Source organism: Dreissena polymorpha, chromosome 6 (genome assembly GCF_020536995.1).
Source record: "Dreissena polymorpha isolate Duluth1 chromosome 6, UMN_Dpol_1.0, whole genome shotgun sequence".
Taxonomy (NCBI): domain Eukaryota; kingdom Metazoa; phylum Mollusca; class Bivalvia; order Myida; family Dreissenidae; genus Dreissena; species Dreissena polymorpha.
Window position 1 is genome coordinate 24,256,159 of NC_068360.1, and position 22,665 is coordinate 24,278,823.

The 22,665-nt window shown below is 33.1% G+C and overlaps 1 protein-coding gene and 1 long non-coding RNA gene across 2 annotated transcripts in view; both read left to right on the top strand.

Moving 5' to 3' along the window:
* Positions 1-11,198: 11,198 nt before the first annotated feature.
* LOC127836315 (uncharacterized) lies at positions 11,199-14,283 on the top strand. The gene is made up of 2 exons (XM_052362840.1): positions 11,199-11,582; positions 12,549-14,283. Exons 1-2 carry the CDS (start codon positions 11,248-11,250, stop codon positions 12,577-12,579), a joined length of 366 nt encoding a protein of 121 aa, XP_052218800.1. The 5' UTR covers positions 11,199-11,247; the 3' UTR covers positions 12,580-14,283.
* A 3,727-nt stretch (positions 14,284-18,010) lies between these two features.
* Positions 18,011-22,665, top strand: part of LOC127833571 (uncharacterized) — a 9,230-nt gene continuing 4,575 nt past the window's right edge. Inside the window, exon 1 of the long non-coding RNA XR_008027492.1 lies at positions 18,011-18,128. This is a non-coding gene — a long non-coding RNA (uncharacterized LOC127833571). The remainder of the gene's footprint in view (positions 18,129-22,665) is intronic.

A 22,665-nucleotide genomic window follows, 5' to 3' on the forward strand; every position in this document is an offset into this window, starting at 1 on the left:
TCTACAAAGGTATATTAATGATTTAAATTTATCTTTCCAAAACTCATTCTGAATCTTGTTATTTAAGTTTTCAGGATAGCGAAAACAGATGTATAATTTTTGAAAATCAATCTAAGTATTAACAATATTTTGTCAATTTTCCATTTCTAGTGACCATTCTATGGATCCATGAGCACTTCAGAGATGTTACAAAAGCAAACAAATCACTCATATTTAGACAACCTTCTGTATATTCTTTTATTACAATATGATTTGCTTATTCGTGTTTTACCATTCCACCTACAATTAAAAAAATAGTGTATTGATCTATGCTAACAAATAAGGTTGGGGCAACGCATTGAAATGAAGAGATTTTGAGTGTCAGTATTTATCGGAATGAAGTGTAGACGTTATAAGAAGCCACTACAATTATAAATACCAACCTTAAGGTTTTTAAGTTGAATACGCGTGTACATCATTATTTAAAAACCCATTGTGCGATATGAAATGTAAATAAATCATGGACAAATAGTGTGTTTTTTTCCAATCTGAAAACAAATATAAAATGCATACTCGCACTCCAATATAAATGCTTAGGACTTATGAAACGCATGTCAATTAATAATAAACATATATTTATTGTGGTTGTAAGTAATGTTGAAATGCTTAAAGCATACTACTTGTATCCTTTATTATTGAATCCAAACTCCCCTAAAGTATTAGGGATTATAATATTATGAACTTGCACCGTTCTATGGTCTTGGTGTGGGTCAGTTTCACCTGACATCCAAAACACTGCTGCAAGGAAATTACAATAAGCCATAGCTCAATCAATTAGAATAAAAACATGCCGGTAAGATAAAGAGGTCTATGACATATAAATATACAAAGTTAAAACCTCTCGAGACACGAACGATTCCTTTACTAGAACATTTAAGTAGCGTATAAAATACCAAAATATATTATGCAGGAGAAGGTAACCTCGTTATGTTGAGCGTTCATCTGTTTCAAAGCAAAGCTCTATAGCAAACTTACCCATTTATTTATGGATTTAACATTATGGCAATCTATTTAATACAGGATGTCATGCGAAATAATCACAAACCTTCCTTCAATGTCATAACCTTACTTTATAGTCACTGAGAGATTAATAATGTTTCAGTTGGTAAAAATTTAACTAACACAGGACTTTGTCATACATAGAAACTATCGCATAATCACCGAACAGGAGCTTGGTCGAACATCCGCTATTTCATATGACTTTATATAATTTGAAATCATGTAGAACTTCCAATAATATGGGACGACACAACGAAATCAAAATACATTTACCTTTATTAATATATGTTACAGTTCAAATGACAAATGCAAGCATTCGCATGCAAAGCGTAATAAAACTGTTTGAGTGAGCGTCCTGGTAGGGCTAATGAGAACCAGTCAGGATACTGTCCTTTAAAGGTATTTTGACATATATATTAGTAAGAATTAAGTTACAATTAAATATTTTCGTGCGAAAAATGACGCTGTGCCCAGGAATTAATGCCGGTATAGGTGATATGTTTCACTGTATGTTTAACTTTGCCTTACACATTGTTTAATTACAGTTGCAATATCAATAATCAAACCTTTATATTGTTATAACAACAAGGGGTTGGGATTTTGGAATTAACTGTTCAAATGTTATCCCATTGTTGACGAAACATGCCGATAGATTCCAACGCTACCAAACAATTATAACAATCGGTAGAAGCACTAACAACTGCACAAGGTATGATGATTTTAATGTTATTACATTTATTTGTATCAAGTAACGTGTATGTGAACTACATTTTATTGAAAGATTTCGAATCCGTCTGGTATTTTGATTAATAACGGATTCAGATCAAAACCACTGTACGATTCATCGATATGGACACATCGCTTGGTGTGGTAGTGGACGTGGGTATACATTTCCTTGTGAAATTTCGACGCCGAAGAAGAATGTACACCACCTGATGATTTTACCGCTGATTTTGTTGTCAATGACAACGCTATCTCCATTTAATAAGTCAGTAGGTAAAGGCAACCAAATCCAGTGTAACATAATGAATTCAGTTGCAACATACACTGTTTACCCACAGTCTTTAGGATTCCGACCATGGAAAGTGAATATTTCATAGTATCTTTTAATTGTTGGGGCTTCACAGCTTTAAAGGCTGCAGAAGGTCTCCCCATTTTTCAAACAAAACCCTCCAATAAATTAACTCGTTCTAATGAAAAACTTCTGAAGTTAAAAAAAAACAACATTTTTACAGTTTTACGAAGCAATAAAAAAATAATAACATTGTATACAGTCAATGACATAGCATTTTCTATTTAAACTTATATTATTTACGAAGTGGTTCCAGTGGATAACCCATGTAATCTAAGAAGGGAGAGCCGATTCAATGATTAACCATTACAGGTCACGTAAATGCCAAATATAATTTCTGTCTTGTTAATGTTAATCCACTACCCCTGAATTTACAAGCAATGACATAACTTCATGGTTCTGTGGATCAATTTAGATCCCGTACACTGTTTGTCATGCGTTCATTGATGTTTGTGTTTTTTTTATTATTGTTTCAACGTCGGGTGTCTATTTTCTAATATTGTAAAATATACTTATTCAATGAAGTGTATTTTATCAAAGCTAAACATAATTTATTATTATTGTTCTGTTTTTTCCTATTTCAAATATATTAAATAGCAAGACAAGTAGCAACACGACTATGAAGTATTTACTGGCTGTCCCTGACAATGCTTCCTGGTATTAATGCCGAAAAGAAGTTATCAACACAATTATTCATTAAATAAACTCGTAACCTAGATATGAAAAATGTTTTCTTTTATGAACACAAACAAGTATTTGCAGACGTTTCTCTCGAATTAAACAACAATATTGATATATGCTAGTCATTGTTACCACTAGTATATTGGTAAAATTTAAATGAATCCGGTCTTTACTGTTTGTTTTGCTATAAACGTATAAACGTTCATGCAGGTGATTATTAAAAAGTCAATAATATCCTAATTTTGTCAATGCTTTCATGCATTGTGTTCTTCATAGAAATATATTTATATACATTATGGTATACCACATATCTCCAAATATGGTAAGATTTCAACGTATCATAAGCGGCAATTACATATCGTATGTATATCACGTGTAAAGTATGACACATCAATTCAATGTTTAAATCACCGTTCTTCTTGGGGCTAAACCAGTATAGTCGTACCTACCCGCGTTCTTATTGGTGTTTGCGGCCTACATGATAACAGTATCAAGCTTGCAGTTCGAATTATGTTTAGCGAGTGATTTTTTTCTCGATTAAGGGTTTGATTGTAAAAATGTAAATGTATTTCATATGAATTGTTAAATGTAAAAAGATAATATCTTACAAAATTAGGTGTAAGTTCTACTGATCTTTCTTCATCCATACGGGGATCGGTAAACGCCTAATCTTAAAAATTACCTCAGGTATGTAATTACTGGCATACGTTATGTGCACTCAGTACTGTAAAACCAGCTAACCCAGGTTAGTGTGAGTTAGTAATCTGCCATGATATGAATAAAATACTGTTGAAAAATGCGAAAAACCACTAAACACACAAACACAGATTCTTTTTGTGTTTGCCTATAAAGATAGTTTATCCACTTTCAATGATTTCCCTGATTTTCATGTATATTTCATTGTTAGACAATTTGCAGAAGGCACATGTCATTAATGCCGGTTCAAGTTCAAGGCCACATTTAAAGGTCAAATACTTGAATCTCCATTTTCGTGTCCGCTGCATATAACCTATGCTATGATAAACTGGAATCAAATACATAGATCATGAGGCTATAAGCACAAGGCATGTGTCAATACAATTTACATCATGTGAATGTAACAAAGCATGAATGTTTGAGCCATAATTTTTTGTATTGTTTGTATCTGCTGTGCCCTTAAAAAATGATTTTAATAAAACTTGCCTATAACGATCATCACATTATGACAATGAAAAGCATGCGTGACTATGCGATTCATCGTCATTGTCACAACTTAAAGAAGGAGAGAGGGGCTGGCAGACAAAAAGATTGATATGCTTTTGAGATAGGTAACCACAAATAACAGCCTATTGCTTGTTTTGTTTTGTTTCAATGTGTACACACAAAACTGATAATGCTAGTCAATGTATAGATGCTATAAAAAGTGTTAATTCCCATAAGATAACGTTCAGACCCTGGCCATGTTTTTCAAAACAGAAATACCATTCCTTTATGAACTTGGGTTAACATATCATAGCAACAAAGATTTGAAGCCATTTTCAAAAGAAAGGATTACAATTAGTCAAGTAGAATGATAACAATCTTGTTTTTCAATATAATCAAATGATTTTGCTTTTCACCCTACAAATCTCATTCTTTTGAAGCACCTGAGATAATATTTTGGAAAATGTTCTGATTAAGTTTCATGAAATATGGCAATACATGTGAGCATATAATGTTATCAAGCTTTTTTATATTTGAACCGATGAAAACTTTCATTGCGCTAGCTCCAGTTCTCAAACAGGCCAACATATTGTTAGGTGAAAGGTTCGGAAGTTTTATGAAGATGAATAAGGCAATACATGTGACCACAAGAATGTTCAAAAGCTTTATTTATGTTTATTATAGCCCAATAAGAAATATAGACTAGCACCCTGGTGGCCATGTTTTTTAATAGAGGGTCCCATTTTTAAAACTCGGGCCAAGCTTTTACAAGAAATATCGTTTTGTAATATACAGGGTGTTTTTTTTATTTCTGTTTGTAAAAGATAATCAGTTATATCAATGCAATCACATATCATTAATGCTTTTCTTGTCTGTACAATATTTAGCTGCATCACACCCATATGAATTACCGGGTGTTGCCCCAGTATTGGTGACTTATTTCTCATTATTAGATACTCGTGATCCTATACCTATGATAAAGCACGGAAAAACTATGTGACAATGAAAAACGTGTAAGTTAAATAACCAAACGCAATTCATCCATACATATTAAACATATGTATACGCGTATTTGAAAATACCTGTTTTTGTGGTTTAACTTGTAAACAGCAATTTGATTCGAGCACTTATAGTATTGTGAATAATTGCGATCCTGCTTTATATATTGGTCAAGTTGGAGAAATAATTATTTCTAAATCGATCACAAATGGTGTCTGTCATGTTATTGTTTCAACATTTTACGACTTTATTATCGATTTGCAATGTATGCATGATAATAATAGAATGCACCGACTATCTTCTTTTTATATATTTTTGGTCTGAAGACAATTTTTGTTTTGCCCTAATCTGATTGAAATAAAGATTCCTCGGACAAGCTGCAGTGAACTGATCTTGATACCTGGCGGGAATGCAATGCTTCTAAAAAAAGGTCGCGATTGGTATATGCTGAAACGAAGGCTTGTGTAAACTTAGTAATTTAACATGTTTTAAGGTCGATTTTGAAAACAATTTGAAATGATTTTTTGTAGAAAATTATATCAGTTTGGTTAACAAAAAAAGTTAAATGTTGTAAAGTATACAAATGCACATAATGAGATATGGTTGTTATTGCTAAGTTAGAGAACATAGCCTTTAAGTACAAACGCTCAGGAGCTCACAATGTGCCAATTATTAACCGGCACACACACACTGTATTGATTTCACTATACTACATACACTTGTCAATTAAAATGAGACACAATTATGAAAATTGCAATTTGTATATTTTGTGCAGTTTGGTATTCAGAAATAGAAAAAAATTATATTTATTCATTTGGCCCTACAGGAAGTAAACTTAAAATATGGATAACTTTAGCTTATCCAAATTATAACCTTTAATCGCATAAAGAAAAGTGCACCTGTTCGGATATCTATTTGTTTAAACAATCGCCTACCAAAAATGATATCCTTAAATTGAAGATAACAAAAAGTTATCCGCTGGATTAGAGTTATTCAGATTTATACAATTGGCTACTGGCGACCAAGTTGTTGACTTAACATTACCAATATTTGAACCCGGACAAAATATCATTCGGACACATTTTCTGTTACATGAAGCTACGACAATAACTATGACTTCTACAGTTTTAAATGAGCTTATAACAGGTAACAACCCGAAATATAATTTGTATCGTTTTCTTAAATCTATCACAGTATGATACATATTCCATGTATTTAATGTGCACGCATTTATTGTCATTCAATCAATTACCGTCATGCGAATTTTTCACGTGTTAATATTAGGTTTCAAAACCTGTTAAGTGTAAATATTCAAATGCTGTATAAACATTTGGTCAAGGAGAAGGAAGTTATAATGAACGAGCTTGATCGTTTTTTATCAAACGATAGAGCCGCAAGTATACACCTCTGATCTAAACTTAAAATATTTCAGATAAACGACATATGCCAAATTAAATCCCTTCAATAGACAAATAAACATTTAAAAGGAAAAGCAGGTATGCAACTTAAGAATACGCATACACCAACTATTTCCTAATAAATGCTCTCGTTCGTACCTTCATTAGGCATTAACATATTTTATTTGTGGTTAAATGACTACCATAGTTAGGCTTTATAAGTAAGTATTAAATTGCATTGTTATTGTTTAAATATTCCACAACTTAGTGAATATTCCAATCATATAAGTTATATCATACAATTGAAAATTTGTAAACACTACAAATCACATTATGCGTCTAATTTTCATTACACTTGCTCAGAACATTGTTTTTAATAATATCACTGCAGATTTTTTAAATGGCCACGATCCCATGAAAAAACATAGGCAACCGTGGGAAGGGCAGATGTCCAATTATTGATATTATAATACCATATGAACGCTTCAGAGGTCGCAATATTTACTCAATCATGATGAAACCTTCGCATAACATTTGTTTTAATTCGAATGGCTTAGTTTGAAAATGAGTTTTGTCCTTTAAAAAACACGACTTCAAGTTTATATCAGGAACACCAAAATGCTCAGAACAGTCATGGTCCTTCAGGTATCTTTTTTTCCTTCACCCAGCATCGGCAATTTCCTTTAAAAAAAGTCTTCTAGCCAGCAATTGTATGCCGGATTTCCCATTAATTTCACAGAAATGATCGTAGGGTAAAACTCTACAACAGCATTCTAAAGTAGTTTCATTCTTTTAAAAAGCATTACCTCCAGAGGCATGGCAGTTTTCTTTATATTGCAACATTTAAGACTTAAATACCTTCTCAGCAACCTATCAAAGGATTTCATTTTTAACTCAAAGACATTATTATTTTCTCTTCACTGACCCGGTAGCGTTATTTTGATCGTTTTAATATAGTATATAGTTTTAAAGCACATTTTGAAAATCATCGTCTTCTTAGTAACCAATTATCAGATATCAATATAATTTCACAGAAATATGCCTCTCAACCATGTATAAAAATCAAATAATTAATGTGTATGGCTTTACATGTTTTTTTTATAACTTTTACATAAAAACAAATTAATGTTGATAGAAAACTTTTCGCCCCTGGTGGCCTTGTTTTTCAATGGACCGGAACCATTTTCAAACATGGCAAAGATACCATTTGAAAAAAGGTTTCTTAGCAAGTTTCTTAATGATTAGTAAATAATTGGACTTCTCGAGTTAACACAAGCATTTTTTTAGTTCGATGTAATCGACTGAGATATAATTAAAACAAATGTTCTACCAAGTTTTAATAAATTTTGGATTTCATGATAGTAGAACTATATCATATTAGGTACACTTGTCAAGCTTTCATGAACATTTATTAGGATAAATACAGCACGACACAGTATTTACCAAAGTCACATGATATAGTCTGTTAATGGGTTAGACGAGAAATTCTTTATGTTTTGTCTAAACAGAAAATAATTAACCAACATAAAATTGCTTCCAATTTTGAGGAAACGACTTCAGGTTTAAACCATGACTATTCTTGTGATATTTGTGTGGAGAATGATATAAACACAAAGGCTAAACTAATTTGTGAGAAATGTTTAAAGTATTTCTGTTTATGCTGCGAACAGCTCCACAACCAAATGTTTAAAAAGCACCAACTGTGTAGAAGAGAAACAATCAAGCCTCGCCGTTATATTATTCTAAGCCTTGCCTGATATATTATAAAAAGATCAGGCAGTAACCTGTTATTCTCTTATTACTGTGTTAGCGCATGTCTGCAAAGCTACAATGAGATATTAATGTTGTGTTCATTGATCTGCATCTCAGTATTATATTTCATGTATTTATTATCATTAATATATTATTTAGTATTTATTTATTACTAGTCGCTCTCTATGTTGTGTCACCAACAACAATGACAACAATGGAAGTAAGAGATATTGCTCTTTTTGTGTAATCATTGGCGTTGGTGTGCATGCCATAGTGCATTCTATGCATATACTTTTATATTATGATTGTTTTTACTTCAAATTGTTTTATGTACATGTTGTTTTAATGCTTTGTGTGTATGTATGCTATCTCCTAAATAAATCTATCTATTTATAACTGTCTTCATTTTGCAGACGTCTAAACCAACAGAGGGTGGTTAGAATAGCTCAGACTATTCATTGAATAACTACACACATCAAGCTACACACATTCAAATTTGCTATGGTTCATTATAAAATCATATACTCGTTTATTACCATACACATTTGGTAATATATTTATTATAACAATGTTTGTTCCATTCTATCTGCATTTCAAATGACCTGTAATTACTTGTAAATTTTAAAATTGGAAATATACAAAGTCCAGTATAAAGTGTGTTAATAATGTCTTAGATGCTAGATAGCTACATGTATATGTATTGCTCGTACGCAAACAATTATTAGCGAGAATCACTACATTATGTGAATTTTCTTTGATAACCAATATGTACGTATATTATTATAAAAAGAAGAATAAAGATGTACCCTACCTTTGAAAGTTCTTTGTCAGTGTTTTGTTGCCATCTTTGGTCTCATTGTGTTCTCCAAGGTCACCATGTGTGCAATTAAATAATAAAATTAGTCTTTCCACAATAGAAGCAATTTAAGTACATTTCCAACACACTTATTCGATTGTAAGCAAAGAGTCGATAATTACATTGTTTTTAATTAGGATGAGAAAATATATCCCTTAATGAATTTGAAATATATTTACAAATTCCAGAAACTGAAACGCAACATAAGAACAATCATTCAACAATTTCATGAATTGAAAATTATGGAAGATGTTTTTTATTTTATTGGATGTCTGTTAGTACCACGTTGAACCGATTGGTAGGGAGTTTGATCTACTGGTATTAAATTTAATACTTATTTTAAAATTACATCACAAGGACATCTTCCCCATTATATTCATCCTCTAAAAGCTTCATGATCATATGCCTAAGGACTGAAAGGATATTGATTATAATACTTTCAATTTTGTGTTTCCAAATGCCCCTATCCTAACGCAGTGATATTTAGGGCCAATTTGAGGTTAGTTTAGTTTAAACCTATTTATTTTAGCTCGATTGCGTCGAAAGCCTTAGGCTTATATAAACGCTCTCGAGTCCGTTTCCTGGGCCTAGAACCAGTACTTGGTGTCTTTGGGGGAGATCTAAAGAACGCTCCCACGGTGGGGATCGAACCCGTGACCTCGCGGTCGCAAGGCGGACACCATATCCATTACACCACGGCGACCTTAAAGGTTAATATTAGGCATGATTTCCTTGCTCAAGAGGAATATATTGTTCACTTATAAGTAATTAAAATTCCATTCTCAATTTATTTTCACAAACAGATGACTAGATTTGTATATTCTTTTTTATTTTTTATATTATAATTCCAACAATTTGTATTTAACCTATTTTTATCATAATCTAATAAGCACTGGTGCTGAAACATTTAGTTTATGTTTAATAAAAATAGAAAAATGGTATCTTTCTTATCAGAAAACAAATCCCCATTTGTCATAAATTCCCGATCGGAAGTGCTCCGCCACCCTTCCCTCAAAGTGATCTCACTGATATCAAGTGTTATCTATAAACGCTATTTTTGCTAATACCGTAAACTTCCTTCCTACTGAGAGATTGCAATTTATATAAACGGTAAAATGTAAAACGTGCAGAGAAATAATTTTTCTTGAACACAATTCTTAATCTAACAGCAAAGTGACATGTGTCTGATGACATATTTGTTAATTTAAGGTCTCTTTGATCAAACATAAGAATAAAGTTTGTTTACCAATGAATGATCAGTAAAAGTATATATATTCGTTACAGTCAAAGGATAGTTTTGAAAATTTTGATGAATAAGAAGAATAAGAAAAAAATGATTGTGTTCAGTATGTTTATCATAAATTTAAGTGTGACATGCATTCACTTTTGAGTCTGGGGATACAAGGCTCATACTGGCTGGCTGCACATTATGAGCTTATTGATATTTAAACATTGCCTGATGAATTACTTAATTACTGTCAACGCAAGCTGAAGTATGACTATCTTTGACGTTTGACCTGTTAGAGTTACCTTGACCATCGAACAAGGGACGAAGGTCTTTTACATGTCATGACATTCTCAATATGCAGAAAGTTATTGTTTTTAGTTGCTTTATGAATGATGAAGTAACAGTCATAACTATAATCATTCCTATATTTCACCTCTAAGTCGAACAGATATGGGTCTTATACATAGCACACTTACTCCAGAAGGTGGAAACCTATTTAAAATTGACTAATGCGTGATTAAGTTACAGTAAAAAAGCAGTATTTTGCCTAAATATGACCTTTTACCGTTGATTTTGAGGTTTGATCTTTGAAACAAATAAATGGTTTTATACCAAAGATGAGTCGTTTTTAAATTGCCTGTCGAAAAATGAACGCTGAGAAGTTTTTATGTGTGCCACAATTGACTTTTGACCTGAAAGTGTGACATTGACCTTAAAAGCTAGAGACACGTATCTTACACAGGACACGCTGTTTCGAAATGGTAATTATGTGTGGTATGTTATTTTAATTAAAATGCAAAAATGATACCAGATATGAAAGTCAAGAGAAAATCTGACGGATTGATGATTCACCCACACGCACATATTGAATAATTGTGACAACTGTATAAAGCTTACCACGAACTTAATTCACAAACATGTAAAGCACTTGAGGTATTTTTAAGGGAATATACGGTAGCATTTTGCAATATGCAGTCACCAAATATTGAACTGTAAAGATTGTTCACACATACCTGAGCTATTCACCTGAACAGTGACAAAGATGGTTTCAAAGTTTGAGGCATCTATTTCCAAGGGATCTGATTTAGTCTTTGACTTTTCTTGTGATATTTGTGATGAAAATGAGATAAACAAACAGGCCGACATGTACTGTGAGAAATGTTCAAAGTGTTTATGTGGCAGCTGTATGCAACACCACAATCAACTCTATAAAAAGCACGTGGTATTTGGGAGAACAGATCTGACCGAGTGGCCAGTTACCAAGGCAACAGATGATCCAATAGAACTGTGTAGGGATCACAAGGGCAGGAAAATGGAAGTGTTTTGCGAGGATCACTATGAGTTGCTGTGCACAGTCTGTCATGTTCACAATCACAAGTAAGTGGACTGACACTATCTAAAGAAGCTTCGCCAAATCATACATAAATTATTCTGCAATATAATGGAATCCACGCACGTGGATATCATTTTCAGTTGCACCGGGAAAACCAGTTTTGTTTTAATGCGGATTTGTTCGTGTTGTCTGTGATGATGTTGAGAATGAATCAATGGAAGATATTCCCTTAACATAAGCTGGGGATGAGTTTTTGACTTACCGGTATTCTTGACAAAACCATGTTTTTATCTGTTTATTTAAACACTTTGAATGCACTTGATATTATTTCAGATCTTGAGAAGTATAATAAATGGTAGTTATAAGTAATATCATCAAATTTGAATTTCTCTTTAATTTCATCTCCCCCACCATTGAGATGCATAATTAAATTGGCAAGTTAATTAAGTAATGATATAACAAATACCAAATTACAAACGGGTACGGAAGCTTTCCCTACACCAAACTCACCTCCTTTTTAAGAGCGTAAATGCACCTGCATTTCACTATTTAATTTACCTGAATTCTTCAGAACTATTTTCAAAACATAAGGTTTTTGCCTATACTTTTGGAAAAATAACCCACACAATTTCATTCTTTGTCTATAAAAAAAATCTGTGTCATCGAGTTAGAATTAACATTGACCAAAATGGATATATATATTTTTTAAATAAACATTCCATGGATTAATTTTTTTGTCTTTTTGCTAAGTTCGGTTAACAGAGACAAACATTAACAAAAGGCAGTATTAATACATATTCATACTTTTTTCGGATAACACAATTACACTGATGAACATAGCACACATTACAGGATATGGCACATATTATAATAAATAGGACAGGAGTAGCACAATTTCAGATATTAAGATTCAGAATGACACAAAATAACACTCACAATTAAAACGTGTTCTACCTAATTTAGTGTTCAATACACAATACAAGCTGGCAAACAACTGATTTCTTTTTCAGAGCAATGTCTCCACGTGATGCTAATAGCTGATAAAGTGAAAGGCCTTCGCCAAAAAGAAGATTTCCAACAACTTTTAGCAAAATTCAACCTATTACTAGGGCAGTTTGTTGAGAAGAAAACACAAGAAAAACGTCCAATCTTATTCTGGAAGAAATCAATGTTTCTCGTAAGAATATCAATGATTATTTTGATAAAATGGAGAGAAATACAGTCCAGGAGTTAGACACAGTGAAGACATCTGTCCAACATAATGTCAAAACATGCAACCAGTTTATCGGAAACATAAAAGCTGTACAAGAAGAGTTGAGGAAAATTAATGACAAACTTGATGCTTCTCTTTTGTTAATGTACAAACAAGGCCTTCACCATAGATTTAAAGCAAGGGCAGCTTTAATTGAAATGCCAACAAATGTTGAAGTGGCATTCACATATATGCCAGATACAGTCATAGAAAAAAGGTTGTCTTGTCTCGCAATGTTACAAAATATACACAGAGACATACAGGAATCGCAAAATGAAAAAGACACACATCATGAAGAAAACCAAGTATCAGATCCATCTAGGCAGACTACTACTGAAATCGAGTTAAGTGAAATAAACCAGCCAAGCTTGATGTCAGATTCAGAATTAGGTTTGACAGGCGAAACAGATATCAGAAGAAAGTCGGCTTATGAGAATATTCAAATACCCGATTTCGGAACCAGATTGCAGCTTAAGTCTGACCCAGCACGCATAACTCATCAAAGTTATGAAGTAATCTGTCCCATACAAATCAAAACAGCAGAGTAAAAAGTTATCAACAGTATATAGTGAAATTGACTGATGACTCCTTCCCCTGCAGTATAACCAGCATTTGTGAGATAGCTTACGGAATCCTTGTCATCGCAGAAATGGGTAAAACGAAAATTGTTGGATCGAATTTACAATGTGGTGTCCCAACTTGGCTTGAATGGTTCCCCAAGGTCCAAGTTCAGCGTTGAATCTAATCTAGTGGCTGTTGCTCTGGAAAATCATGAATGTTTATTCATCAAACTCACCAATAGCAGCTTGGTACAAGACAGGACATTTAGACTATACCACCAGTGCATGAGTGTTGCCCATCACCAGGGTAATCTGTATATAACATGTAGCATATGTAGATCTTGTGTCTACAAGAATCACCGTATCTTATTTTGCGAGACATGTAAACATTGGGTCCACAAGAAGTGTACACAAGTGAAAACTGATTTTTATCAGATGCATAAGCAATCGGCGACACGTCTTTCTTACACGTGCCCCCATTGAGACTATGTTCCCGAAGCTTCAGCACCAGCCTCCCCATGTCGGCAACCACATCCACATGTCTCGAGCAGAGAGGTCGACCCATCTACACCAAGGCCACAGATTCCATCAAATTCATCAGATGAACATTTTCAGTGTTTGATAAAAAGGGACTTCATTTTATACATTTTAACATTAGATCTCTTTTACCTAAATTGTCTGAACTCAAATTAATTGCTGTCAAAACTAGAGGAGCTGTGATATTTTTTTCACAGACTTGTTTGGACAATTCAGTTAATGACGCTGAGATATACCTAGATAATTGCTCTGTCGTTAGACGGGATAGAGATAGACACGTTTAGATAGAATGTACACAATTTTTTTTGATCACTTTATTTTCTCAGGACCTTTGATATGCATATGTTATATGGCTAACACTTGACAATGTACTATGAACAAGTCGTTATAAATTTATGTTCTGTTTATGTCAGTTGATGGGTAGATTGTAAGCATGGGAACTATTAAATTAAATTAAGCCATATTAAGCAGAAAGATAAAAATACCACAGTTTCCTGTCAATAATAGTTGTGGTTATTCTCCTTGGTAGGGTAGCTGCCATACACAAGATCTGTACAGAGACAAAATTCCGCTAGCCAGAAAAAGAGTATTTGCTTTTGCCAACAAATCATGTTTATATACTAAACACTTAAAAAAGAAAAAAGTACCATAATTTTTAAAGAAACTGGCGGCAGCTTCCTTCGTGATAACCGACACATGAAGGTTCTTCAGTTGTGAAATGTTCACTGAAATTTGCTCAGAAGTTTAAAAGAAGTAGAATTTACCTCATTTTAGAAGTCATTATACAACAGCGGAGAAAATGACAAAGTGCCATAATTCTTCCCGAATTAGTTGCAATTTTTTTTTAAATAATTACCTATACATAACGGTTCTTTTGCTGTGAAAGTTTTATCAAATTTGCCTACCATTTAAAGTGAAGCTGAGCACACAATATCTCTGGGATTATACATTGCAATCTATCCAGCAATTAAATAGTAGTTTAAAACACGCAACTTATGTAAATATAATGAACAAATTAACAAAGGGACATAATTCGGAAAAAATTGTTCACAAGGACAACGTAATAACGATAAAATTCTTAAATACGAGAATAAAACATGCCAAAAATCCCATGGGATTTTTTTCTCCATCTGCAAATTATGGAATCAAAATTCCATTGAAAACAAATCCCATGGGAAAATAAAAATCTCATGGGAAAATGCAAAAATCCCATGAGAAGACCAACTTTGTTTATAAGTTTCATAGAGAAAATAACTTCTTTTGTAGGCAAAAATAAACAATTTTTAATAAAAAATAAGACTTCTATAGTATTCTTAATTTCAAAGCGGCAAATCTTTAAGAAAAAGGGTACTTGATTTTGCCAAATTAAGGTTTCGCAAAGTTATTTCCGGTGGTCGTTTTAATATGCGCAATGTATTTCGAGAAAAAATAAAGGTTCTAGTATGAGCGACTGCGGGCGTTCGTCTTGCGAAAACTGCAGAGTAAATAAGGGTATCTGATTTGATCAGTTTGAAGCCTTGCAAGTAAGTGGCTTTCAACATATATTTATACCCCTGCGTATGAAAATGGTACTGTTTCATTAATTTACATGTGTAAATAACATTTATGATTTAGAAGCTGTAGATAAATTGAATAGCGAAAAAGTGTTGGTTTACAAAACAGTAAATATATTGCATTGCGGTTTTATTAATATGGTCAGTTGAAAAAGACGACCAAAGGACTTTATCCCAAACGTATGGTTATACCTAGTTTGCATACAGAACATGCCGGCTTGACGTCTTAGCATACGGCTTTGTACGAAGGCAATTTGTCACTGGTCGAAATAATGTTGCAGAAATTCAGGTTTAAAAACGACTGTAAAAGAATGTTTATATAGAGCGCTAGTGGTATTCAATTCGTGAACACTGTGATGATGTGAGGGCTACCGATCACCAATGCAGCGAGAAATATGAGATTAGATACGCTAAATTCATGTCCGTACCATATACAATGTCTCTATAAATAACTTTCTTTTAATCCATCTCGCATGTTATGCGATATTAATAAGAAAAGGAAGAAAAATATTCTTACTTATGTAACTACACAGGCATAACATTTACTGTTAGACATGTTTAGATCATCGTTGGATTATGGAGAAAAGCTTGATGCGCAAAAACGATAAACGGATGTCTCTCAATTATATGGTCTGTCCCTATCAGTAAACATAATATTCAATAAAAACACACAATAAAACACGTTATATATCATCTAAGGTGTTTATAAATGATAAAATATTCGCTTCTTTAGACCATCTTTAAAAAAAGCACAACCGGGATAGGAATAATCACGAAGTATAAAAGTCAGTTATATAGTGAACGATACAATATATGCGGTATTTCCAAAGCATAGGCTTGCTTTTCTTTTCAATATTTTAACTATCAAATTTGATCATTAGAGCACACATAAGGAAATCGATGGTTAGACACATTATATTGGTACCTGCTGATAAAAAGGAGAGAGTATCATATTTAATAGGTAACTGGTCCATGTATAAATGTGCTCATAATTGCAGGTACGCGTATTTGTATCCGCACACGATGGGTGGATTAGTCCTTTTGATGCAATTTATTTCAACACTCATCTACTTTATAATCGCTAAAACCAAATATCAAAACAATTAAATATCTATCGCGCATTGGTGTTCTATACCAATATTAATGTCTGAGACTGGTTGACACCGTTTGAACTGCATAAACACCATATTTCGGGTCAACACCAAAGAGCGCTTTATAAATGACCAAATTCGTAAGTAAAATGTTATGCTCGAAGTTCGTTTAATATTTCTTTTATTCAATAATCTTTTTCTACAATCTTCATATGGTTATTAAAAACTATATATTAAAATATTAAAAAAATATGTTTTGTTGTGAGAATTTTCATCGTGAAATTATATTCGTATTGTTAAAGGTATTCGATATTCTAACGATATTCGCAGTGTCTATAAATTTTCTGTGCTTTTAGAAAGTCCTAAAAGGGACATGTTGTTGTTATATTGTCAGTGCGAATACATCTTGACAAGTGCATTTAGTGACACTCCCAACAATTGCATGATTTGTTGTTTTTAAAACAAAACAAATGCACTCTTAACAGCGAAAATTTAATTTTGTAAAATGAGTTGAGTGTAGCTTTATCCGATAGCGAAGAACTCCAGTGCCTTCGCCGCTTTGAATGAATACAGGGCAAGGGCTCAATGGTCGTAAGATTTGTTTAAGGACAAAACCACCAAACAGTTATGTTTGCGTTCAAGAACCACGCGATCCTCGGATGTGTTGTCCTCCGATCTTTGAAAGGAGCTAGCTTACCACTATCGTGAAGGCCTTTATGTTAATTTTCTGTTAAGGTATACCTGATCTACGAAACGCTTGAATTAAAGGACCAAACACGCACGCTAACATTTCAGTTTTAATTAACTCTGACGGATTTATCACGAACCTGAGTGTGTTATATAATGCAGTATAATATGTATTGTTAATTATTAACCGATATGAAAATCGAATATGTGAGACACATCGAAAGACCCGACGCACAAATAATTTAACATACTCATAATTTATAATGATTTACTTTGCAAGGTTTCCAACAACAGCACAAATAATTACACAAAACACAACAAACACACGCGTATTGGGGTATTGCGGTCGACTTCGGATAAAACTGATCAATGGAGATATTAAATAACATGATACTCCAAATAAATATTACATATATCTATTCTGGGCACTTTTATTTAATTGATATTTAAATCAGTTATAATAATAAGAAATAATAAAGAACATTGTTTTATTCGTAAAAAGCATTAAATCTTGTTTAAATTTTACTTATCAGCGATTGGTTATCTTAGGCAGTTCTGTGCCACCATACGCTTGATATTTCTTTTCGTTGAAATTCATAAATTAGTATGGCTCATAGGCTTTTTTAAAATATATAAAAGTTTTTACTGAACTGCCTTTCTAAGTATCGCCTGATATTTTTTTTTGATATCCCACTAACCATACTGTAAACTGTCTTAATGCGTTTAACAATGGAGTTGCTTACGTCAGACGATATTTAATCGTCCAATCCTCTATAATGAAATTCATAGGTTCTCATATCACGTGGGCTTTATATAGAACTGCGATTTCCTTGTCGCTAGGCACTCAATATTTGTACACGGCCGGGAAACGATCGAATTGTCTAATTGATTGAGGACCGGTTGTGCGCAGGTAAGTGATTTTTTTACTTACTTAACGCTTCTGACATCTTCGCGTTTCTTAATATAATCCTCATTAAAAAGGATAATTATAGTGATTAATATTGTATTCCGACTAAGCCATATACATTTGAACTTAATTGTCCATCCATTTGTAGTACACTACGAATTTGTGTTGTGATTTATTGCTGAAGAATAAACATATAGTTTTATTCAAACAGTTAACATTCACGTTTCATTTTGACACTATTTAAGAAAAAAGACTATTTGATTAAATAGATTAAATAAAAAAATGGTGTCTATTAAATCATCAGATGTTTGAAATAAATTAACAAGTGTTTGAATATCTGAGAAAGTGAATAAAACTAAATACATTGAAAGGAACATAGCGACAATTAGTAAGCAGCACCTGAACAGCACATGGATCTTATCCGGTTTAATCAGGAATGCAATGTTGATATGTACAGTAAAATCAAACATGTTTATCTCTTTCCGTAGAAGAAGAAGTCTACCCATTTCTCTGTAACTTATTTACCATAAACCGAAAAAATAATTACTGATTTTTTGAAATCCATATTTATAACGTTCAAGTTTAAAATCAATCGATTGAATAATTCACTTATTTTGTGTATCAATGGCTTTTAATCTTAGATTAATTAATGCTGAAAATAAAATAGTTTTGTCTTGCCGATCAGTGAGATGTTCTATTGCCATGCGGAAAATTGGATTTCAGTTAAGACAAATGAACCTTCGAATAAAGATACATGGCTTTAAAATAAAATGGACTAAGATTATAAGGGCCATTAATCTCTCTTAAGTATGTACAGAGATATGACAATACTATAACATCCTATTTTGGTTTGTTTACAGCTATTCAATATCATATGATACATAATACGTCTAAACCAAGACCTCTGACAATAACGCATTGTGCAAAGTCCCCCAGGGTACTACTTCCCCGTACCCCGGGTACTTTGCAGTATACTTCAAATTACCCGGGGTACGGGGAAGTATACTTCAAAGTACCCGGGGTACGGAGAGGTAGTACCCGGTAAAAATTCGTACCCAAAAATTTTCATACCCATTTTTTTTCGTACCCAATTTTGTTCGTACCCAAATTTTGTTCGTACCCAAATTTTATTCGTTTCGTACCTAATTTTTTGTTGGCATTTTTTCGTACTCAAAATTTTCTTACCCACATTTTTTTCGTAACCAAACTTTTCGTACCCACATTTGTTTTCGTACCGACATTTTGTTCGTGCCCAAAATTTTCGTATCCACCTTTTTTTCCCTACCCATACTTGTCTTTCCAAATTTTTTCCTACCCCAATATGTTTTTGCCATAATATTTTCGTATCCAAAATGTTCGTACCTACATTTTTTTCGTACCCAAAATGTTCGTACCCACATTTTGTTTGTACCCATATGTGAAACATGTGGGTACACACATTTTGGGTACGAAAAAATGTGAATACGAAAATTTTGGTAACGAAAGAAAATTGTGAATGCCTACTTCAGTTAATGTGAGAATACCCTGCCATTGGGAGAATCCGAATATGCTCATGGAAATGCAATTTCTGAATGTGGGAATTTACATCAGATGACAATCGGTGTGTATACGTTTGACTTTAATATTAACTTGAACAGTATTCCGATGGCAATAGAAGTTATTTCCTATAAAATGAGAACGACATTGATATTGTACGGGAAATAATAAGTTGAAAAGTATCTTATATGAATGTGAAATATACATAGGGATCTTATGGGCCATTTTTTTTTCTTTTTATATATTTTTGGTTCTACATTTTTCACTAATGCGAAGTCACTTACAAATGTCTTAGTCAAATAAGTAACAGTGGTGGCTATGGTATTAATACCTACAACAACAACCCATTTGAATACCGTTATGTCAAAACGTATAGAAAGCAAAACATACAGATATATAACCAATGTCCCTGCTTGAACCAATACCAGTGCTGCAACCGTGAACGAGTTTTATTACCGGAAGGTGAATACCCCGATGTTGCCCATAAATATCGCACGGGATGACACATGCAAAGCCGAATAAACCAAGTTTGATTAAACGATATTGGAAAGCTGCCGAAGTATAAAACAGCTAAGCATATTTATACTATCAAATTATGTCAAATGTACGGTGTTTGAACTGATATGAATCATAATCGTGTTTAATATTAAGTTTGGATTGAATTTCGAAGAGGTGTTGCCATTGTAGAACCGCAGAGTTGGTTAAGGATCATTTTCGGCTGAACAGGAAATGGTTTCTGTGAGAAATTGAGCTTTAATCAAATAGTAATGTTTACCGTAGAACTCTTATCGTTGCACTATACAAACATGTAAAACTATTGAATGTTTGTGCACCAGGATTTCCTTCCTGAAAATGTCAACTCAGACGTATTGATTGAAATACGTGGGATAGTTCACGATATAAGAGATCAATTCTTTTCCCGGCGCCTCATTGTCCTATTACGCCAATTGTGTACCTGGTACATTGCATCCTAGTGCGACGATAGCGTAGTTGTTTCGAAATATATAAGAGGCTATTTCACAAGTTAATAGTTTCATGCGAAAAAAGGGCTTAATGCTTGTGCGTAAAGTGTCGTCCCAGATAAGCATGTGCAGTCCGCACCGGCTAATCAGGGACGATACTTTACACTTGTATGATATTTTTCGTTCAAAGAAAGTCTCTTCTTAGCAAAAATTAAGTTTAGGAGGAAAGTTTCGCCCCCGATTAGCTTGTGTGGACTGCATTAACACACATGCATTAATTCCCCTTTTAACAGAGCACGGCTCAAATGTAATTTCAAGTCGAAAAATATATCAAAGAAGCTATAGTTATAAGAAGTACTATCCTGAATTTACTGTTTACTGCTTTTCGTTACTTCCTCGATTATCGTACGCGTGTTAGCCATCGATTTTGATTAAAAAGAATTTGTATTTATAATTGACTTTTTCATGTTATATAATGTTACGTTGGTTTACCTATTTCCGTGATAGAAAATACGTTGTGTATTTAACTATTAGGGCGTTATGCTGCTGTATAAGTGTTACAAAATATATGTATGTCTGTCTTCTGTGTTATGAAGCCCGTGTGTTACAACAGAACACAGATCTAAAATACTTAAAGCATTAATAAATGAGTGCAAATTTTACGACCAAATCGGCAAGACATATACGATATGTTAAAAATATGTTTAATGTATGTAAAATAAGCATAGACTATTCAACTTTTTCTCCTATCCTGACCTATATTAGTTGAGCTTGATTCCAAAACATAGATCCAGATATATAACAACTTATTTTCAGAAACTTACCGCGGTATATACTGTGCTTCGCAAGTGTGTACTTGCTAAAACATTCTTATTAAACCAGAATGAATTTTTAAGCTAAATACGCATTAACAAAACCCAAATTTAAATTGACATTTGACTAATTAAAACAAAAACAATGGAATACATTATGTTAAAATTTCATACAACATATATCCACCATATTAAGCGAAAGCTATCTTGAATTGTTGTACTTAATTGGTGGACCGTTTTGGAATATTGAGTATCTCAAGATGACGTTTATGAAGATGCAGGGTAGTATCCCTTTAAAGAAGACATTTCATTGCACCTGATCTGATCTATATAAGCAACCTTAACCATACAAACTAAAAATATACTTAAAATTAAACGCGTGTGAACATCGATATGTAATCCAATATGTCACATTATGCGAGATTGGCATTCACAACGTCAACAACGTCAAAGCATAAACATACGCTGTGAAAATGAATTGCTTTATTTATTGGGTTTCCCATTATTTAGCCAATGTTTTTCGCTTTAGCGCCACCAAATAGTGTCATTTTAACATTACTAACGTTTATATAGCTGACGGTATTTTTTTACCTTAATATTTTCACCCCGGAAATGTCATTTTTCACTGGAATACCATGAATCGCATCGTAGTATTAATTTGTAAATTAAAACTGTATAGTTGGCTTCTAATACAAAATCCTATATCTTTTTCAAGAAATTAACGAAAACAGATAAGCTCTGAAGAGTTCGCTGTTTAACTCGGCCTTCGTAGTATTGTATAAAGCTTTTAACCTTTCCACGGGTTAATCAATAAAAAAGCGTATAAAAATGGGCCGAGCTCTGTAAAAAGGGGGTTTAATGCAAGTACGTAAAGTGTCGTCCCAGATTAGCATGTGCAGTCCACACAGGCTAATAATGGACGACACTTGCCGCTTTAATGATATTTTTCGTTTCAAGAAAGTATCGTCTTAGCGAAAATCAAGTTTAGGCGGAGGTTGTTGTCCATGATTAGCCTGTGCGAATTGCACAGGCTAATCTGGGACGACACTTAACGCACATTCATTAAATCCCCTTTTCACAAAACACACCTCAAATTTAATCATGGACATACAAGGATTATAAAATGAAAACATGCGTCCCATGTTAATTGCTTGTATCCCTTTCTCACTTAGAAGCAAAGTTAAAATGGCTATGTGCAAAGAGCGTAAAACCAGAACAACCTACGAGTTA

Excerpts from the sequence above, each read along its gene's own strand:
- LOC127836315 (XM_052362840.1), top strand. The coding sequence starts at position 11,248 with ATGGTTTCAAAGTTTGAGGCATCTATTTCCAAGGGATCTGATTTAGTC. Across the intron at positions 11,583-12,548 it reads TGTCATGTTCACAATCACAA|AGCAATGTCTCCACGTGATG; the intron begins GTAAGTGGACTG and ends TTTCTTTTTCAG.